We start from the raw sequence: 21,951 nt of genomic DNA, 5'->3' as shown, positions 1-21,951 counted from the left end.
TAGGCACACAAAATATTCCTTCAAGGTTTTCCTCGTGTTGTTACCGTAAACAAAATTTGTTACTGTAAACAAAACGTTTGTTTCAGGTTGCTTGTGTTTCAAGTACAACTGAACATTTATTTATTTATTTATTTATTTATTTATTTATTTATTTATTTATTTATTTATTTATTTATTTATTTATTTATTTACAATACTTTCAGGGCCAAGAGGCACTACAGAAAGTAGTCGGGGGAGGGGGGTACAGAACTATGACACCCAACAATGGTAGTACATAGGTGAGAGTACATAGTATTACTACACACTAACAAATGAGGTTTTGTAGGGCAGTCTTGAATTGGAAATGTTCTGATATGGCAGCAGTGGAGGCGGGAAGGTGGTTCCAGTCAAGGCTGGTTCTTGGAACGAAAGCATCATTATAAAGGTTACTCCGACAAGAAGGAACACCAACTTTGTTTACATGGTCTATGCGGGATGAAATTTATGTAGGCGGAAGCTTCAGCTGTTCTTTCAGGTGAGTCACATGGAAAAATATTTTTTGGAAAAGGCAAAGACGATGATATTTGCGACGTTCCGACAAGTCAGGCTGGCCAAGAACAGATTTCATTGAGGTGACACTGGCATTACGGCTACAGTTTGATAAAATGAAACGGGTCGCGCGATTCTGAATGGCTTCAATGGATTTGGTGAGCGTGATTTTGCCGGGATCCCAGATAGCGCAGGCGTACTATAATTTTGGACGAACAAGTGACTTATAAAGTGTTAATTTAACATCTGACGGCACGAAGTAGAAGTTCCGGCGCAAATATCCAAGCATGCGGTTGGCATTCTTAGTTATGTATTCTACATGCATATTCTAAGGGAGATCTTTCGTGATATGAAGCCCTAGATATTTGTAAGAGTCAACGGAAGGCAGGGGAATATTATTCAAATGATACGCATGCGGATTGTTATGCAGCCTAGATATTCGCATGGTTTTGCATTTAGTGATATTTAGTTTCATAGTTTCGTAGTTTCATAGTTTCATTTAGTGATATTTAGTTTCATAATTAGAAACGCTGTTCAGATCGCCCTGGAGTTCACGCAAATCATTGCAGCAGTTAGTTTTGTGGTATAAGACCCAATCATACGCAAAACGTTTAATAGATGAGTGAGTCACGCAGCTGGGAAGGTCGCTAACATAACCAAGAAGAAGTGGCCCCAGGACCGATCCTTTCGGCGCACTGGAAGAGCAAGGAGATGATGCGGATGAAAAACCAATAGCAATTACGTATTGCGTGCGGTTAGAAAGGAAGCTTTTGACCGAAGAAAGTACACTATCATCTATGTTTAGCTTCCTGAGTTTAAGAATAAGTGAATCATGCGAGACAGAATCAAACGCCTTGGCGAAGTCGAGGAAAACACAGTCAGTACACAACCCTTGTCTACATTGTTGAACAGATCGTTAATGAACGAAAGGAACTGCGTTTCACACGATATTTTCTGAAGCCATGTTGGTAATTATGGAAAAATGAATTAGACTCTAAGTACCTAATAAGATGGCAACACAAAATATGCTCACACATTTTACATGGAATACTCTTTAAAGTTATAGGACGGTGGTTGCCAGGAAAATGTGAATCACCAGACTTGTGAAAAGGAACCACCTCCCCTTTTATACAATCAGCAGGAACGGCACTTTGCTGTAAATATTGCGCAAAAATGTGAGACAAAATGATGGCCGAGCACAGTTCTGTACATTTGAGCATTTTGAATTAATCGAGTCGGGGCCAGAAGAACAAGAAATTTTCAGATCGGTAATTAGTTTGCGAACACCAAGCCAGTCGATAGTTATTGAATCCATACGCTCTAAAGTTTCGCTGTGCACAACAGGAAAACAAGCGGGAGCATCAACGTTGAAAGCTGCAGAAAACGCGTTATTAACCGTGCAGCATTCATCAACTGGAAGCGAGACATCATCCGTGGAAGTGAGCTGGATCAAACTTGTTTTAGTACCACCTACTATGTTCCGAAATTTCCGTGGGTTAGTTTGTAAGAGCATAGATAGTGCGTTGTTAAGGAATTTCTGCTTTGCATTGCGCACTGCCTTGGTGTATTCTGCGTTAGTTCGCTGATAGTCCATCCATCCATCGGGCTGCATTATTCGCACGTTTTGCTTTACGAAACAAACGCCGCTTGTTTTTGTTGCGAAAACGGCCTAAATGGTTGGAAAACCATGGAGAACGTGGGTTTGAGCGAATTTTTTTCTTAGGTACGTGTTTAGTGATCAATGATAATACTTTATTTCTGTAAAGGGACCAATTCTTATTGACCGAGCGTTCGTTAACGTTTTCCAAAATTTCCTCCGTGAATTGCTCCAATTCGCTCGTAAATTATTTTTCAGCAGCTAGGTTTATATAAAACCGAAAAATACTCTGCAAAGCATTTAATTTTCAGCGAATTTGTAGAAATACAGTGACGACTACATTTGTGTTAGTGCGTTACAGAACCCCATTGCCCAATCAAAATTCAAAGCCACAGAACTAGAAAAGACAGTCTGTCTCGTATGGTCCACTTAAAATGTTCCGTTCTACTTCACACTGTTGCACTTGTGCTGTATTCTAATTTAAGACCCAAAAATACGAATGTCCCCTCACGTAATTACAATCGTCTACGTAATGTTTCAGCCATTGTGGATATTCAAGCAACTGGGAAAAAATCTGCATATTGACACTATCGCTAGTTTTCTATATATTTTCACGCACGGCATAATCAATCTGCCGCCATAGAAACGGATTACAAACAAAACTTCAAAGGTCAATATTCTCATAAACACGTCTGCGGAAAAAACCCAGTTATATTAAAATTGTGTGTGCCACACAAGTAGTGGCCTTATGAGACCATATTTCAAAATTGTAGAACCTTTTTAGGCTAATATAAAGCACTTTTTCAACTGACAACAAGCTGAAAGCTAGTGTACATACCGCTTTCAGTGCACGGCTTTCTGGCATATCCACATGTTCGACCATTTGCTTCTCCATTGTCCTCAAGCTCATATGCAGCGCTGTGTTTCCATGCCTGTCCGCACTGTTTATATCTGCGCCAGCCAGGAAAAGCAACTCCACCATTCTCCAGTGGCCGTTCGAGGCGGCTGCCACAAGTGGCGTTTCCCCATGTTTGTTTGTAATGTCAACTTCACAGCATTCCTGCAGGTAGAATAAATTACGTTAACAAGAACGCTTAGTGCATACATGCGGTTAATACTTTACTTAGTATGTAGGCTTGTGTAAACGCCTAAAAGGATTGTTTAAACCCGCTTGTCGAAAATTTTGCACTTACACAAATCCCAACACCAGGCACGCCGACAGCATCTCTGCGCGCTACGCGCTACGCGCAAGCAGGCAGTGTTTCCCGGTCCCCCACCTCGCCCTCTCTCGTGAAGCTGCATCTGTGGTCCGGAAAGCACAAACCTCCTCTCTTATCACTCCATCCCGTATCCACTACATGCATAGCATACTCTCGCTTCCCACTTGCCCTGCACCCAACTGCCCTTCCTACCCATCAGTGCGACACCTTTACTGGGAGTGCCATCCGCCAGACCTACCACCACACCTGCGTTCCCGCATCGCTTCCTGGGAGGACTGGTTGAACCCGGGTCCTGGCGTAGATGTCAAATCGACGCAAGACCTTCGGGCAGGCCACTTTCTTCGTGTTAGTGTGGACCTCTGGAAGTTCTACGGACCAGCCGTCTCCAAATGGAGACACTGGCACGACGGCCCGGCCTAGGGCTTTTTAAAGAATAAATTTTTCTCTCTCTCTCTCTCTCTCTCTCTCTCTCTCTCTCTCTCTCTCTCTCTCTCTCTCTCTCTCTCTCTCTCTCTCTCTCTCTCTCTCTATCACCAACGTTTGAGGAGCATTATTTTCGTGATTGCTCGGATGCACAGCTGTGGCTTGAACGATGGGAATTGATTTGATGGATTAAATCAAATCAGCGTGACGAAGCAACACCTGGTCTGTGATGCGCGCCGTAGCGTACGGGTCTGGATTACTTTGACCTCATGGAGACCTTTAACGTTCGCCAAAATGTCTACACAAGGACGTCCTCGCATTTCGCGCTTGAAGTATTAAAACATATAGGAACATATTACAAGCCGAAAAGCAGGCGGTGACCACAATATTGCCGCTCGTGAGGGCATACCGTTTAATGACCAGCGGAAGTCAGAGGATGCGCTATTGTGATCCACTTATTGAGCTACTGGCACAATTCTAATAAAATCACAATAGCCATAGTTGCTCGCATCAAAAATGAAACATTTGTGATTCATGGAACCGAGAAAACGTGTATCCACTGACAAGTGGTCTTTCTAGAATTATGGTGCTTTGGTCACTCAGTAATACACTGCAAGTACGTATTTCCCCACAATGTCATAGAATTTTCAAAGTGGCGTTTGAAGAATAGTTTTTTACATAAAGAATGTCGCTTTGGCGCAAGACATTACACTTCGCCAATAAATGCACATACAAAGGCTTTAACTATAAAAAACCGGCACAAATGTAAGCATAAAATTGACTCCCAAAAATAAGTTGTTGGGCGAGTTGGCATTCGGATAAACGAGCTCTAACGCCGTGAATAATTAACAAAGACTGTGAAAAAACCTTGGGAGTGCTGGACTTGTGTTTAATTCAAGTTTTGTCAATTGTTTTTGTTGTTTTTCCTTCTTAACTAAAAATATGCTAGCGCGTGTAACATCCACCCTCAAACACCTTTTCTTTTGTTGCTTTCAGCACAGTCAAAACCTTTATGGCCAAGGGCTTTGCTGCAACTTGAGAATTCACCGCGCATACTACCAGGAGGATCGCAGCGCTAACCTTGGCAGGAACATTTGCATTGAGCAACCGATCAACTTGACTACCAAAATATCTGTAATGTCTTACATCAAATTTGCTTTTTGGTTCGGTCGCATTAGTTCAAGTACAGCTAACGTTTCATGTTAGATTTCTACGACAGTGTGTGTCTTCTATGTCGGCTTGATTTAAATTATTTCATTGCGATGAAGGAGGCAAGGTTGCAGTACTCTTTATATCCAAGCATAAGAACCTCTTTCGGATTCCAATCAACTTTAATGCCGAGTTAGACTTGCTGAGTGACACAAATCACTGCCCCTCGCTCTTCTACACAAAAACAAACATAATCAGATACGAGCCGCCCTGGCCCCATTTAGCGATGTCGCCTATATTGCATCATCGATCGTACCACCGGACAAAATTTCCTCGTCGACACGACAGCACGTCAGCGTCTTGCCACCTTCCCGCCACGACCGAAACTCCAGCGTAGTCTTCCAACTACACGCGGTGAACGATACGAGCATTCGCATGTTCGCACAGCGATCGCTGACTTTGACCCAGGTATTCGCAGAACTTTTCAGTGGACTTCTGCTGTCACCCACGTTCGCTCCGCCCTCCTTTATGCTGAGTTCCTCACCAAACACGGCCTCCTTGTCGACGTCAAGTGACGGCGACTTCTCGACGCGGCAACCCTCCTCTCAGTTAAGGCGTTGCAGCGACAGCAGCTGCTGACGTGGTGCTTTCCTGTGCTTTCCTGTGCTTTCCTGTGCTGTTGCTGAAGGATTTTTGCAACCCTGCTTAAAGGGCGCCACTCCCCACAGACACCAGACAACAGTGCCGAGTTCGAGGAAAAGCTGGAACTTGGCATCGTCCGACCTTCTTCCAGCCGCTACGCAAAACACTTGCACATGGTGCTCAAGAAGATCGGTACCCCCTTTCTGCTGATTCCAGCACGAAGGGGGTACCGATCGTTGGCCTACGTCGCACTGCTGCCGCTGGCACTGTGGCTCGCCGCTACAAATAAGAAGCATCACATCCTTGAGGCAACACTGCAGCATGTAAAAATTTTGTTTGATCACCTAATTCCATTATTTGTGACCTCAAAGAGAAGACCTGAAAAACGTATCTGTAAATCCCTTTTTTAAGTAGCTCATAAACGTTTCCATCGTCTTTTGTTCTGGCAGCAAACTTGCAAGAATACAGGTTTCTTCCAGAGGGATATGTTACTTTTCAGCGCGAGGCCCGAACTTACAACGACAATTTTTTTTTTCTTAATGTATAAAATCTCTTAGAAAAGTATGGTAAACAGAGGGTGCCATCACGTTTTCAACAAGGTACTTAAGCAGCTGCGTGTAAATTAGCTTCACGTTCTTTTTATTTGGAAGCAGTTCTTGTAGGCTTAGCTTGTGAACAGAACGTTGCTAATAATTTTGCACACCTGTCTCGAGTCCAGGTACAACATTGATGTCTCAAGAACATTGATGCAGCTTGCTATTTTCTTGGGAAACCATTTTGTAAAGCAATCATTTCCGTCCTTACCTGGCTCAGTAACACTTTTGCGACATCGTAGTGGCCTCTCAGCGCAGCCAAATGTAAAGCCGTATCTCCTTCACCCGAGTCTTGATCATTGATAATGTCCTTCCTTTCTGACAGGATCTTCTGCACCGCCCTGCAGAAAGGATAAATAAAAAGTCGCAAAACAAACTAATTTCTTCAAGAACAATCCTAGGCGAAAGATAAGCACGACACAGCAGGGCCAACATTTCTGCCCCTTTGTATCCAGTCTAATCACAACTCGCAGATGATTTTGTAATGCTTACGGGATACCAGTAGGTGACTATATTGGCCATAGATCAGCTGAACATATCCAAAAAGTGCGAGAGTTCACATTCGAGCTTCGTTTCACCAAGATTCGGTACTAGGCTTGAGATGGATCTCTATAGAGGTTACACAGGTTGCCGTTACAGGCCCCGGTTGAAAAACCCTATCCTAAACTGTTGGTAAGGTAACGTGAGGATCTCCTAACGCCATCAACGCGTCGTCTTGTTTCCCTACTTTGTGTAAATAGTGCCAGAAAATCACTGGTCAATGATAAGGCGCCGGAAATCAAGACAGTCTGACCGCATCATTTTGTGAGCTTGCAAAGAACTGTTTTAAGCAAAAGGCAACCGTACCAATAATCATATAGGTGCCTGCTCTTCGGCAGGTTGAGAATTGTGGTGCTCCATCATGCGGACGACGTGTTGCACAGGCCGAAGGTAGCAGCGGGTTGCGGGGCCCGTGTCATGCACACCGCTTCGTTCAGGTTGAAAAAGGTGTGCCTCTTGTTTGGTGGTCAAAGTTCACCCAAAATTACCATATCCCGATGGGAGCCGGTATAGTTTCACAAAGGATTTGATGCAATGGTATTCAGGTATTATGTTCAGTGTTCATCAGCTGGTGCTAGGCTGGGGAGATTGGTAGGTATTTATTTGCTTCTCCAGAAAAGCGCACGTGGCTCCAGTACGAAAACAACCCTGCTATAATTTAAGGAAGCATTCCTGCGCGTAGATCTCTTTACTGCAGTTCAAACGAACAACGGGTGTTTACCAGGCAAAGATACAAAATCCCGAGAGATCGTGGTCGCTTTCCACACCGTTAATTGTGCAGGAACTAATCAAGCTGTTCTTACAGCTTTTTTTCCCGTGCCTATCTTATCTCAAATATGAAAAAAGAAGAGCTATAATAACATAGGGGCCTCAAGTCAGCGTTCGGTAGCACCCACAGCCCGTCAAAACGTCAGCTCGCGTTCGGGCAAGGCTGATGTGGGCCCTCGTCGGAACGTCAGCTTGCTACGGACATTCCTAGCTCTGTTTCACTGCGTCGCTCTGATTCGGGGCATACGTGCGCCTATCGAGTCTGTGTCTCTATTAAGACGTTTGCTGGTAGACTGCGCTCGCGCCTTTTTTCTCAACTCCTGCAGTTAATCGGCACCCCTTCCCCTATGAGCCATTTACGCGATGAGACTACCCTGCTGTCGTAACTTCGAAGCTCACCATGCAAGCCCCTTAAGGCCGTACTACAATCACCCCGCCAAGCATATGTCGTCTCTCCCCAGGATGGCTCTTACACCGGCGAGGAGTGCTTTAAAGAAGACCTTATAAAACGAGAGTGTCGGTTTTACGCGGGTGTAAGTGACCAAGATTTTCAGTGAAGGACAGCGTGTTACTGACCACCGCATTACCCCTGCATGCTTACGCGTGTTCAAATTTCAGGTATTACCATAAGAGTGTGACCGTGTGGCTACAAAGAAGATTCCCTGCACATGGTGCCTTCTCAGAATTTTTACGCTAGGTTAATCGCTGTAGACCTAACGCATTTGGAAAGTATTCATTAAAATTCAAGTGCATTTATTTTCATTTCATGCATTCGGAAGGATCGCAGGAAGGCTCGCTCTTTCACGGGCCAAAAACATTTCGGTGCAGGACGTTTCGGCGCACGGACTTTCCGGTGCATGGAAATTTTGAGGCATAGATTTTTGTCAAATGAGCTATCGTGCGCTTGATTGTCTGAAACAGCCCTTACATTTTCACGTCTCCGTAACGTGGTTTATGGAAAACAATTGATTGGTTGCATATTTATACTGGTCCCTGTTTACCGTTTATCAGCATTCGAAAAAAATCATCATGAGTATATTTTTGTTTAATACTTCGTTCAGGAAAGTCCTGTTATGCAGCCAACTCATTAAAATATTTTGCAACTTTATTCACCATAACCTACTTTGCTCTTTTTTCCCTCACGCACATCAGCAGGTGTTTCCAAAGGTATAATGCATTCTAGAAGTGATTTTTTTCTAAACAGAATCACACTGGCACCATCAAACGAAAGTAGATTTTCAAACACGCTGTGGGTTTCCATAGTGTAGAAAATTTTATTATTTTTATATAGACTGCTCTGTCAAGCTAAAATGAATTTGCAAATAGTTACGTACAGATTTTTTTCACGGGCACATCTCGAATATCGTCGTGCTGGTTATAAGAGTGAAACTTGGAAAACCTGTGACGGCCCGACAGGCTCATCCATTGTTGGATCCCTGGGTTGTATCCTCTCTCCACCTCAAGACTTCATCTGTACAGTTAGGTCTTATGCACAAACCTTTATTTTATGTCTTCTCTCATATTATTTCTTCGTTGTAGAAGCCACTCCTCTTCTTGAAGTTTTTATTTTCTAGATTTTTTCAGTCAACTTATTTTCGGTTTCCCCTCACAATCTGACAGCCCGAGCGAAGTTCAGGGTCGCCAACGTGTCAGTGCAAAGACGCAAGAAAAAGCTATATATTCACAATCATCTGACAAAATGTCCCTTCTACGCAACAAAATATCACCGATGGAGCCCCTGAAGACACACTGACCAGTGTCGTTGGCACCAGAGTCGACCCACTCTTCAAGACTCTCTCTTTCGCCCCCGTTGGTCCGATCCGTAATTAACTCTTCAAAGCAAGGATATGGACACTCCGAACAATGTTGAACCCAAAATTCTCCTCGCTTTCTTCATTCATAATAGGAAAAAAATGAATAGGATGGTGTGGCGAGAGCTGCAACAGTCGCGTTTCATCTGTCGGCGCCCATTTTACATACTGAATGGCACAAATGGCACCGCCTACCAAGGAAACTGGTACGCAGTTCCAAGACCTTCATCGGCCCCACCCCCTTAGCAACCGTAAGCGCGATCGCCGACACTTAAGTGCACAGCACTTTAGGGGCTCGCCTTGTCGTCGTAGCTCCCTCGCTGGGCCCAAGTAGACCACACGGCGTTCTGTCATCGCGGCGTCCACAGAGGCTTCGAAAGCCAAAAGGTTCACGTAATCAAAACCGTTCGAAACTTCTGAACCACTGGCGCTTCTCAAATATATCCCCGTTGTTTAGCGCAAAAAAACCTCCAGGTACATTTGAGGCCAAATATACGTACTTAACCGGCAGCGCATACGTTTGTTTAGTTAGGAACGCTCTTTGGGTTGATTTTTACGATAGTAAGCGAACAAAAGTGGCAGCGCGACGCCGGCAAGTGCGGGAACAAAGGAAGCAAAAAGAACACAACAATTATGCCACAACAAGCCGTAGATCACCATGCAAGTCACAGAACCAAGCTAAGGGTTGTTTTTGATGCCTCTTTAATGCCCAACAATTATTCTCTCTCTAAACGACGTTTAAGAGAGCTGGCCTAATTGGAATCCTGGGCTGATTGACTTACGAAACAAATTTCGCACCCATAACATCGCCACTGTTTTGGACATCGAGAACACTTTCCTGCAGATATCTTTGTCCTAGACGGATAGGAGCGCAGAGCGCTTCCTGTGATAAGACCGCGAACGCCAAAGATCGGTGAAGAACTTCCTCAAGACCTACGAAATGACAAGAGTGCCCTCCAGCGTGACCTGATGCCCATTTCTCTTGTCAGCGACATTGCACCATCATCCAAGAAACCAGCTGAGCCGTACGACGGAATGGCGGCGCCCTATGCAATCACCCTTATGTTGAACACCTTGTGACTGGAGTAGACAGCCGGGAGAGAACAAGCGACGAAGCTCGGTTAGGAGGCAACCACTATCACGGGACAAGGAGAAATGAAACTTCACAAGTGGATGTCCAACAATACCGAGTTGTTAAACTTATTGGAAGAAGGTGCTGTTCAGCACCAATACCACAACTTCGGACATGCTGCGACCGCAAAGGTGTTGGTAGTGAGTGGGCTGGAACCCCCAAAGCGACGTGTTCGAATACATGTTGACCGCTCTCATCGATATCCCCTGCGCCAAAATGTACACTAAGAGATTTGTGCTCAGAGTGTCAGCGAGAACTTTCGATTCATTCGGATTTATCTAACCCACCACAGTGAATGTTAAAATGTTGTTTCAAAGACTCTGGGAGCTAGAAGTGAAATGGGATGAACCTTTGCCAAGTACTTTGCAGACTGATGGCGAAATCCATTGGGCGAACAGGAGCAAGTGGAGCGAGCAACCAGAGCAGCACATGAGAGTAACGGGGACGTGTGCTTTCGTTCCGCGAATGAAACATTCGCGCTGCTCCGGGAGCAGTGAAAAGAGGGGGAGGGCGAGATGTCAAGAGTCATGTGACCAAACGTTTCCCGCGCTCGCTTCCCGGAGCATTTCGCGCGCTCGTGATGTCCGCACGCAGTTATTCCTCGCCAGTTTTACCAGATACGTGCCGGTGGTTTTGTGTCTGCCTTCCGCATGGCGACGAATGAAGAAGCCGAGAGGATGTTCATGATAAAGGGGTCACCATCGTGTCTCCCAAAAATTAGCTGCGAACGATAACAGCTTCCACCGTCTTTTCCAGATACGACTCTACCTTTGGTCTCTGCTCCGGCGGGGTGAACAGGTGCTCGAACATAAACTCATGCAACGTCAAATCGTCGTCGTCGTCGCTGCTGCTGCTGACCGAGGATGAGCTTGCGCTTGAATCTGTGGTGCTTTCATCATCTAAAAGTAGCAGCAATTCCTTGTCCAGACGGCCGCGCTTAGCTGCTGCCGTACGCACTGAGCGACTACCGCGGCTGCTGGATTCCGCCGTTTTTCCTCCGCCACCCGGGGATAAAACCAGAAGTGGCGCAAAAGAGGTCATGTGACTTCCTCGGCGTTCCCTGTTACTCCGCCGCTGGCGACGGAGCACCGAGAACTGCTCTCGGCTGCTCTCGGCACCAAAAAAGTGCTCCTCATCGACCAATGAAACACAACACCCCTGCTCCTGCCCGACCACTGGAAGACGCCAGAACTCGCGAGAGCACTTTGGGTGCAGTTAGAAGTGCTCCTGTTCGCCCAATGGAAAGCGCTATGAGTGTGATCAGTGGTGTAGCGAGCATCCGCTCAATCAACAGAGAATAGTATCACGCATGAGCGCCGCTGATTTCGGGAACGATAAAAAAAGTAAATGCTGCACGTTTTCTGCGATGCAAGTCCCAAACCCTACGGCGCCATCGCATACATCGTAACTACATTAGCAGCGGGAGAGGCAAGCGTCAGCTCGATAATAGCTAGAACCAGAGTCGCACATCTAACCCGACTCACTTTGTCCCGACTCAAGTTAATAACGGCCATAATAGGGACGCGACCGTACCATCATCATCATCAGCGCACCTGCGCCGCCCACCCCACGGCAGAGGCCTCTCCCATAGATCTCCAATTCTGCAGGTCCCATGGTAACTACGAAAAATTTATCCCCGCAAACTTATCGATCTCATCTTCCCATCTAACCTTCAGCCGTCCCCTGCCACGCTGGCCTTCTCTAGGGATCCACACTGTTACCCTTATTGACCGGCTATTATCTTGCCTTCGCATGACATGCCCTGGCCACGCCCATTTTTTCTTTATTTCAAGCCCTTCAGACGCGTTTCCGGCACCTGTAAAGAGGGCGATGTAACATTTTCTTGTTCCACTGCTCCGACACATTAGAGGACCAGCCAAGTCTACTGCAATGACGTCAAAAGGGTTACCTTGTGTTACTCGATCGGATGGAAGTGGGGGCACATGCTCTGACACCGGTTGGCTGGCCCTCTAATGTGTCGGAGCAGTGGAACAAGAAAATGTTACATCGCCCTCTTTACAGGTGCCGTAATGCGTGCACTCTACCTCGAGCTTGTCAGTGACTTTTCGGCGACAGCCTTTCTAATGGCCTTTAAGTGCTTCGTCGCACGACGTGGAATGGGTACTTCGGTGCACTCTGACAATGCACTCACATTCAAGCGATCTTCAAAGACCTCAATCCGATGTTCAGCTCACTGAAGTCGGAAGAAACACTATCTCATTTTGCTAAACCACCGCATCAAGTGGAAATATGCAAAAAGACTGCTTGGTGAAGTGATTTTATCAGCGCTTGGTGAGATCAGTGAGCGTCATTCCGCAAGGTGACGGGTCCGAGCCGCCTGTACATGGAAGAATTAACCATTCTCAACGAGCTGGAGGCAGTAATCAAGCAGCGTCCATTGACATTCGTTTATTCCGACGCTGAAGATCTTGAGCTGATATCACCGGGTCACTTCTTGACGGCGATAACTTACTACACTCCATCCCCACCACTTGCCAGCCGAAACATCTCAAGGCGGCCCACAGCTTGTTTGGCGCTGGAAGTATCGCAGCAGCATAGCGGACAACGTCTGGCGAAGGTGACGCCAAGAGTACTTGGAGCTTAGATCGGCACACCTGGTCAAGCCTATAGAATCAAGTGGCCTAGAAGCTGGTGAATTGATGCTCCCAAAAGACGATCACTTTAAACACCATCTATAGGCAACCGGCCGCATCACGGAGAACTTCAAAGGGAGGGATGACCTCGTGCCGTCCTCAAGCCCAGGCTACCCGAAGGAGCATATGACAGGCCGCGCGTACAGTTGCTGTATCCCTTAAAACTTAAAAAACGTGAGATCACAGAAACACTCATCCGGGGGACAATAATATATTTTCGCGCAAGCAGCTGCAACCAATCCGAAAGGCTAGAAGAGGGATGCGTCGGAGCCACACATAGACGAACTTCGGTTAAGCCTCCATTCCTTTAATGAATTGCGTAAACCGTCTGGATTCCGTCCCCCGACACCTAGTGGAATAGCCATAAGCACCTTCAGAGGAGCCTCTTGAGTATAGTGAGGCCCGTTCGAGGAGCGTCCGTTGCCCCGAAAACATAACCGCTTCAGTGTTGATATATGCGCTGTGACCTGCGCGGTGAATGTTTGTGTTGTGCGCGGAGAGCTTCCTTAAAAAACTACGCAATGTATACACGACGCTCGCTCGCCGCAGGCTCCAAATAGACGCTTTCATTGTGATGGATGCCTCCAGAAACCCTGCCGATTCTTTCTGATGTACTTAATTTTCCTTCTCTCCATATTCTCCTCATAAACGTCTGAAAACGAAGCCTAAAGCCGAAGCACCCCCTGTTTAAGGCTCCCGCACGCGTGGCCTCGCCACCCCTACAATACGTGCAGCAAAGTTATAACTTGTTTGCGAAACGATTATGCCCCTAAACTTCTTATAATCCGTACGCTCGTGCAAAAGAGGTAGAGAAGTACAACAATAACAAAACATTGCGCAAAGCAAGAATGTGAAATTCAATGTAGGGGAACGATTTTACACTATGTTTTACGCTAGCAACCCAACAACCGGCGGCCTGCAATCACAGCTTTGAGTTCCCGGTAATAACTAAATAAGTCGAAAACGTATCCCAGGGAAATAACAAGCAACATTTACACTGGACGACGGTGTAGCAGAGAAACTCCTAAATGACGAAGCTTATATGGTACTAGACAGGTCGTTCTGTTTTCGAAGCAGCCAAGTGCTGTAAAGACGCTCATGTCCTTAAATATGCCAACAACATTCTTAGCCAGAACATGGCAGATGTAAAAAAACAAAATAATTACACAGCCATAAGACTACAGACGCTGCAGGTGTACATGCTGTACAAAAAGCTGACACATAATCTAATAAAGGATAAGGTAGATTTTCAAGAGACGAGCAGCCAGGGAGGTTGTAATAAAAGATACCTTACAATATATTTCTTTATTGTCATGAAACAACTAATGCAAAACTCTGCGGAAGGCAATGAGCTGTGTTATATATTATTACGCATACTGGCACTGTGAGACGACGTATGTCAGGTATTCACAAACGGGATGATAAAGAGAGTACGAGTGCTAGATACAAACTCGCCAGAATTGCTGTCAGCATGCCGGGGGGGGGGGGGGTGTATTAAGGAAGCCTGACCGGGAAAAGGCAGTATTACAGATTACATAAGAATACTCCTGTCGTTTGAGTACTCCGGACGATGTAGTGTTGTTCACTGTGTTTGCAGAACTACTGCAGACGGTGCATCAGGACCTACAATCTCAAATCTTGGCTGTAGGACTAAACACACATATGCCTATATCTAAAGTAATGTTTGTAAACATGCCAAAAACGCCCTTTTCAACATAGGTTACAGTGTGCTAGAACAAGTACAAATATATAACTACATAAGAAATAGTTTTAGCGCTGATCCTAACCATCACGACGAAATCCAATGCAGAATAGATATTGGATGGGGTGCATTCGCTAAGCACTCTTGAATAAAGAAATTACGCTACCCGTATCAGTAATATTGTCGCAGCCTGTGTTGCGTCCTGGTGGCCGCAGGCGTAAACAGCATCCTGGTGATGCACCTATTTATTAGGCGTGGCACTTAGCTGCAAACGCCAGGCAGCAGGGGCACTCGAAAGATGGGACTCAGCGAAGATGGCTGACTGACTCAGTCACACCAGCGCAGGATGCGCGGGCGTTAACGTCTCCTTCTAAGGTACCAAAGGACTGCCTACAGCAAGATATGTACCTTTTTTCTTGTGTTGGTGTCACTATGCCGTTCATCTATTTATTTTTCTTGGGTTGGTGTTGTTACTTATTTTCCCCGTCGTTTACTTTTCATTTTATTTCAGCGTTTTCATTGGCGATTGTCTTTTCAATTGTATTTTTATGTCCGGACTCTGGTGGCAGCATTCTCTTGTTTCCACTTTCTTTTTTTTCAACGTTTCTTGTTTGTCTTCTTCCTGCTGTACCCCTAATGTCTAATATTCACCACTCATCAACGTACCCACCCCCTCCCCCATCTGGTGTAGCAAGCCTTGTCCCTAGCAAAGCTGACCTCACCAGTTCACATTAAAGAGCATTCTCTCTCTCTCCCAACAGGGGGATTCCACAATGTTGACGATCTGGTGTGCATATACCTAAGAGGGACATTGTCCTGCTATAGAAGCGACAATATGAAAAGTATAGAGCCAATGAGGTTTGCCGGTGATGACATGGGATGAAATTTAGTGCACTACAAACAACTGGATAGTTAAGTAAGGCGTGCTCAACAAATCATTTCGTCAAGAATGATCAGAATATTTCTTCGGGACAGGAAAGCCAATTCCACAATCGGGGAATGAACTCGAGGGGAAGATATAGTTGAAATTGAGAAAAATAATTGAATTTCGCTGCCGTATGGTTAAACCGAACGAAACGCTGTCCTGCAGCCAGCGCAGCACAGGAGTAGTTAGATGTGAGAGGGAGAAGACATTCGTATGTAGTACTTACAATGGTGATTTTGACGTATGGTCACTTTAAGGTTTAGCAGACCAACGTGAAAACAAAAACTCCAACGTGATTTTGCGTATCTCTTCCTGACGTTTTCTAGGTCGAAGGCAATACAGAGTGCACGGCGTCTTCTTTTAGCAAAACCAGTCACAGCCCCTAGAAAGTTCAGCTTTAGCGTAAAAAAAACAAAGAACGTAAAAACATACGCAAAATGATGCAGTTGATACTTTGTTTTCTGTGTTGTGTCTGTGTTTTGTTTCGGACGCCTTTCGTTTTTGTCGAACAGGCTGAAATTTTTATTGAACATAAACAAACTCACCTGACAAGGCGCAACTACGCCGTCATAGAATCAATGTGGCGCGGTAGTATGCGCAATTTCCCCGTACTCTGGGAGGGCAATTTTAATTCGTATCCGAATCCAAGTTTATTCCATTAACACCTTTTATTTTCCGCTAATCCCTCCCACCAGTAATCCATTTAGTACCCGTTCGCGTGCTCGACACCTAACACAGGATAACCTCTTAATGACTTAATTCGTGCCTGGGAATTATGAATTTTAGTTATGCATGTAAAAACTTTGGCACAGCCTACTTAATGGGGCCCATTACGCGTATGATGAAATAGGCGAAAAGTAGTTCCACCAGAGTTTTTCACTTTATTTCTACGAGAACTTGGATAATTACACGCATATTTTGATTAAAACTTATCGGTTTCCACAAAATTTTAGGCGCTGTAGAAACTTACATGGCGTTTTCATTCACAGCTGCCAAATGAAGAGCCGGAAGTCCATGCTTGTTCGGAATTTCAAATTTCACTTCTGGATGGTCGACGAGGAGATCTATGATATCGTTCTTGCTTTCGGAAATAGCAAGATGCAGAGCGGTGTTGCCCTGGTCGTCCTGCGGAAAATACCAACATGAAATAAAGTCAGCGAGTACTGCTTTCGCGGAGTGAGATATTCATCATATACAAGCCTCATGAATACATAGACGTGTGCGTGTGCACGCACGCAAGCCCGCCCGCACGCCCTCACTCACGCACGCACGCACGCACGCACGCACGCACACACAGGGCTGACTTTTTTGGAGATTTATATCACTACATCCTTATCAAAAAAAAGAGAATGTCACCATATCTCGGTCCTATAAACAGTTCTTTGAAAATGCCGAATTGCTACGGCATTAAAGGGGCCACGAAGAGAGTATACAACTTTGTTTAATTGATAATGATGGTTGGATGTTAATGGCGCAAGGCCAACTGGGGCAAACAGCGCCAAAGCAGTGGTTTTATATGAAAGAGATGAAAACTCAGGCAATAAAATCGGCTAGCTTTTAAGTCCCAATATTTATAGAACGCTCATTGCTCAAAAATGTCTTTCAAGGCTAAGGCAGAACAGAGTAATTTACCAAAGGTTACGTCTTTCAAGCTGAATTGAGTTTTTTTTGTGCAAGGGCCATTAAAGGGCCCATGCATCCATTGATTGATTTGATTTATTGTGAGGGTTAACACGCCGAAGCCGCACAGGCGATCAGTAGATGCCTCCGGTTTAGTTTTGACCACCTGGGCATCTTCAACGTGCGCCGAAATCTCGCACACACGGGCGTTTTCGCTTTCAGACTCCGTCCGAAAAGCCTCCACCGCGGCCACAAAATGAACCCGCGTTTTTGGGCTCAGCAGCACATGCGGAATCTTGCATCCAGAAGCTCACAGCAAGCAGAAGTAATAATTTTACAACATTTTGTTATTTTAGGAATAATCAACGTCTTGCTGACAGGCAAACATAGAAAACCGAGACGCAAGGTGTTCTGCACAAATTCATAAAAAGACCCAATGGCCTTTAATATCCCAACGGAATGTGGGAATTCGTGCTGCAAGATATCACATGTAGCATCAGGTGTACTATCTGATCAGGCACGCAGCCACTTGAATACATCCTGCTGCAAGCTTGAATTTTGTCATTTACATTACAAAAGCGCATATTTACCTGAATACCCAAGTCCAGTCTGCGCCTTTTCAGTTGACGCACACAGTCTACGAAGCCTTTTTTCACGGCGATATGCAGGGATGTTTCGTTGTGCTTGTTAACAGCATTTATTTCTCCTCCCAACGCCAGTAGAAGTTCTATTATATCCGGTTGGTTGCTGTAGAAAAGTAAAAAGAAGTGGGCGGAAAGGAATTTGTAATAGGCAGTTTAGGTACGTATTCTTGACAAAAGAATTCAAAAACTTATGTGTAAAATTTTCTAAAACTGAAAACCTCCGTCTGCGTCACCAAGGTTATTCAAATAATCTCTTGCAAAAAAATTGGTCTGTTTAGACACAACAATAGTACCATGCACCAAACGAACCTACTTTGCCCTATTATCTTCACGCATGTTCCACTCTGGTGGTTTTAAATGCATTAGTTCATCGTAGAAAATATCCAGGCTAAATAAAAGAGGTAATTGCTACGTCCTCCAACAGCGGCTTTTTATAGACGGATATTGTTGGTGAAAGTTTATTCACAGCAATTTTTTTCTGCCACCATCCATGTTCGCGATAATTACAAATAACATTTGGGGCGACAAACCACTGGCATAATGAAGGGGCAACACTATCAGAGCTTCGAAGGTTAGGTCACAACGGCATTACTCAATTCCCAATAAGCTGCAATCACAGGAGCTATTGCACACAATTATTGTCGGGTTTTACTAATATAATGCTAGCCGCTTCTATTGCACAGAAATATTGTCCGGGTTTAGTAACATAATGCTAGCCGCTTGCTATATTTTTGAGGTAGGAGTTCCATTCTATCCAATTTCTTTCTGTCGCTAACTCAGTTTTCACAGTAAGTAAGCTTGAATTTGAAAACACTGCCTTTGAAAACTACAACATTTAAAAGAGAATTTTCGGTAAATGGAGGTAAACAAAGAACACGGACGGGGGCTTACAATTGTAACAATACTGGTTCACAATCTTTGAAGTGCTGTGTAAACCGTGGATAATACCCTATTTTACAAGACAGGCTGCATTTAATTTACTTTACAGTACCTCACAGAATTGCGCTGTATTGCGTAATTTTCACTAGCTTCAGCTCGGAAGGTGCTGCGAGGAGCGACCACCAAGAACTGTCAAACCATAACGGCAAGGCATAACCCTAAATGGCGTGTCAGTGAAGGCGGACGCGACTTTCAAACTGAGAACAAGAAAAATAAACGAATAAAAAAGTTGCAGGTGACACCTACATTTACGCCTTAAGTTGTCCGACGCTATAGCATTAGTTCCACGTTGCAAGAGCGTTTTGAAACCGAACTCCTCCATTTATAATTCATTCTTACCAAATACTGAAGGTGAGTGAAGACAATACTAGTCGCAATGGTTTTTAGACGCTGCGTCACACAACAGACAGAGGCCATCTACGATTGCGTGGCTTATGTGGGCGTGCTGTTTAGGCTACGCAGTGTTCGTCACTTTAAAGGGACCCCGCAACACTCTTGTTGCAGTGCAAGTAAACCTGCGCGACGTTTAGATTAGACTTCCAGGAACACCCGAGCCAAATATTACGCGTGCACGTGAAGCGGTAAGCCCGCAAACCGCCGTGAAAGACGCGGAAAAACCAACCGCTCTCTCTTCAATTCTCCTCATTATGCACCCCTGGCATGGCCTCTGCGACGTCAATCGTGCCATGGCTGTCCTGGCTGTCCTATTGACTGTCGCTGGTCAACTTCGCGGCTAAATTCTGGCATTTCCTGTGACGATCAGCCGTAGTCGGCGCTGCGTACGACCCTCCTCTATGTTTGAACCTGTTCGCATGCTTTTGGTGTTTCTTTTGTTTTGAGTACGCGCGGAGTTTGAGGGACGAACTAAATATTCCACTTTCAACGAGCCCACTCGACATCAAACGTTTATTGCTCCAAAAACGCCCTACCAGCCTGAGCGCTTGCTTGCGAGCAGGCAGCTATGCCTGCTCTTTTGTGGCACCAGACCGGAAATAGGCCCGTCCATGTTGCGGGGAAAAGGACGAAACTCCCCGGCCTGTGACATATCGAAGGCCCCCGAACAGAACGCCGCGCGCCGCCCCCCTCTCCGGGAGAGAGCGCGCAGCTTTCGTCGCGTTGTCCGTGGTTGAGTTGAGCGGGAACATTTATGCGCGATTTTTTATCGCGCGTAGTTTTGGTGATAGCGAACGAATTTTCATAATTCTTGCGGGACGAAATTGCTGGGACAATAGACTTTACCCCAAAATACCTTGCGAGTAGTCGATAGTAAGTGTTGCAGGGTCCTTTTAAGGAACAACGGGACAGTGTCAGTGTATCAAGTGTTCATTCTCTAAGGTCGTGGCCGGACTGGACGTTCTGCTTTTTTATTAAGGGATACAAAGAGGGATAAAAAGAAAATATTTAATGAGGGAGAAATAGTTACACAAGAACAGGATAATCAGATTGTAGGGAGCCGAAGTGTGCAACCCGAAGTTCAGAGCCCCAGAGGCAGTAGCTCTTTCCTTGCTCTCTCAATTAGCTGACGGTGATCTTGAGCACATGGGGAGCGATGACAGCGGGGCGCTGCCGACTACCTGACTGAACTGCTTTTGCCCGGAAGCTTCGGGCGGGCTGGACCGGGGCCGACGATGTAGGAAGGTCCTCTTTGGGTACCAGCCACCATCAAAAGCGGCCGTAAGTACGTGTTCCTCATTTTTGGCCTTCCTTTGTCCGCCCTCGCTCCTGTTTCTCCCGTCCTGACCAAGGTGGTCTTGGCAGTGGGAGAGCGGCACGCCCGACGTCCCTTATTGCAGTGCAATAAATGTCGGAGTCGGCGGTTTCTGTGTCCTGTGTTCCTTGCTGTTTGCTGCCGCGACTCCAAGTTGGCGGTCGGTGGCGGCGTCCAGGACAGCTAGCCTTGCGGCCGAATCTCGAATGTCGAACTAGGTCGCAGTAAGAAACCTGGTCGCCACATTTTTTGGCGCCCAACGTGGGGCGCGTGTTCAAGTGAATGTGATGTTCGCTAGCTCATAGGAACGTGGCACAGGAGTATCAGAGTGCCGAATTGATGCTGTTGGCCGACCTTCCTGATCATGCCCGGGAAGTCCCGCGATGCTCTGCACCAACAGCGTCCTCCGCAGCCCCAGGAGCGACTCGGGTCCCCCTGCTCCACGGCCCCTACGCAACCGCGAATGCGGCTTGCGCAGCAACGAGAATTTCCGAAAGTTCTGAATTACACGAGCGCTCCACGTCAGGTGACGCCGCCCGTTCAACCCCCCAGCACCGGGCCTACGCGGATTCTGAAGCCCCATACGTCGCGCCTGTCGTGCAAGTAGGCACGCAGGCGACCGCAAGCGAAGGAATGACTGTGGATGCAGCTTCGGTCGCTATCGCTCTCGCAAGCGCTATGTAGCAAGTGTAGCAAGCGGCGCGCTCACCCGCTTCCAGGGTGCAGCTACCGATGCAGACGTATAGCGGTTACAGCGATCAAGTGAGCACCAAAGCTTTCCTGCTGGCTCTGAGCCGTTACAAACAGGCGACCAGCATGAGCGAGAGCGAGGTAGTGCGCAGAGTTCTGCCCGCAGCCCTAGTCGACCATGCCGCCCAGCGGTATCGAATTGTACACCATACGGCGTGCACGATGCACGACTTCCGAACGATGTTCAAAGGAAGAATTCCTGCCCGCCGACTAGCTCCCGCGGATGCGTAGAGAGTTGGAAATACGCACCCAAGCCCTGGACGAATCGATAGTCGAGTATGTCCGTGCGATGCAGAAGCTTTACGAGTACGCTGACTCACATGCCCCGAACTCGGAGAGGGTCGATTGTGTGGTCAGACAATGCTACCCCACCTTTGCCTTGTACTTGAATAACTGCAGCTGGCGCCAGAAGCTCGCTGTGTGCAAGCAGCAATTCCGGCTGCACGCGCGTATCTGCCACCGCCGCCTCCAGTGGAAACACAGGAACGAAGCTGTGCTTGGCGCGGCGTTACGGGCACCGGACGAGTCGACGACAGCTCTATGTTGATACCCAGCCAGCGAGTAACGCTCGATCTCGGCGACCGAGCGATGAACTCCTAGTCGTAT

General features: G+C 46.2%; 1 protein-coding gene across 7 annotated transcripts in view; it reads right to left on the bottom strand.

Annotated features, from left to right (window-relative positions):
* The window catches only part of LOC144147085 (uncharacterized), a 256,503-nt gene that overhangs the window by 67,898 nt on the left and 166,654 nt on the right, over positions 1-21,951 (bottom strand). For all 7 annotated transcript variants that reach the window (XM_077679133.1, XM_077679135.1, XM_077679130.1 and 4 more), the window contains 4 exons: positions 17,895-18,051; positions 16,655-16,809; positions 6,364-6,493; positions 2,964-3,185 (listed from right to left, as the gene is read on the bottom strand). In XM_077679133.1, coding sequence (XP_077535259.1) covers positions 2,964-3,185; positions 6,364-6,493; positions 16,655-16,809; positions 17,895-18,051 — 664 coding nt within the window. The remainder of the gene's footprint in view (positions 1-2,963; positions 3,186-6,363; positions 6,494-16,654; positions 16,810-17,894; positions 18,052-21,951) is intronic.

This window comes from Haemaphysalis longicornis, unplaced genomic scaffold (assembly GCF_048455015.1).
Source record: "Haemaphysalis longicornis isolate Haplotype H1 unplaced genomic scaffold, Haemaphysalis longicornis Haplotype H1 scaffold_7, whole genome shotgun sequence".
Lineage (NCBI taxonomy): Eukaryota > Metazoa > Arthropoda > Arachnida > Ixodida > Ixodidae > Haemaphysalis > Haemaphysalis longicornis.
This window is presented reverse-complemented; position numbering and strand designations above follow the sequence as displayed.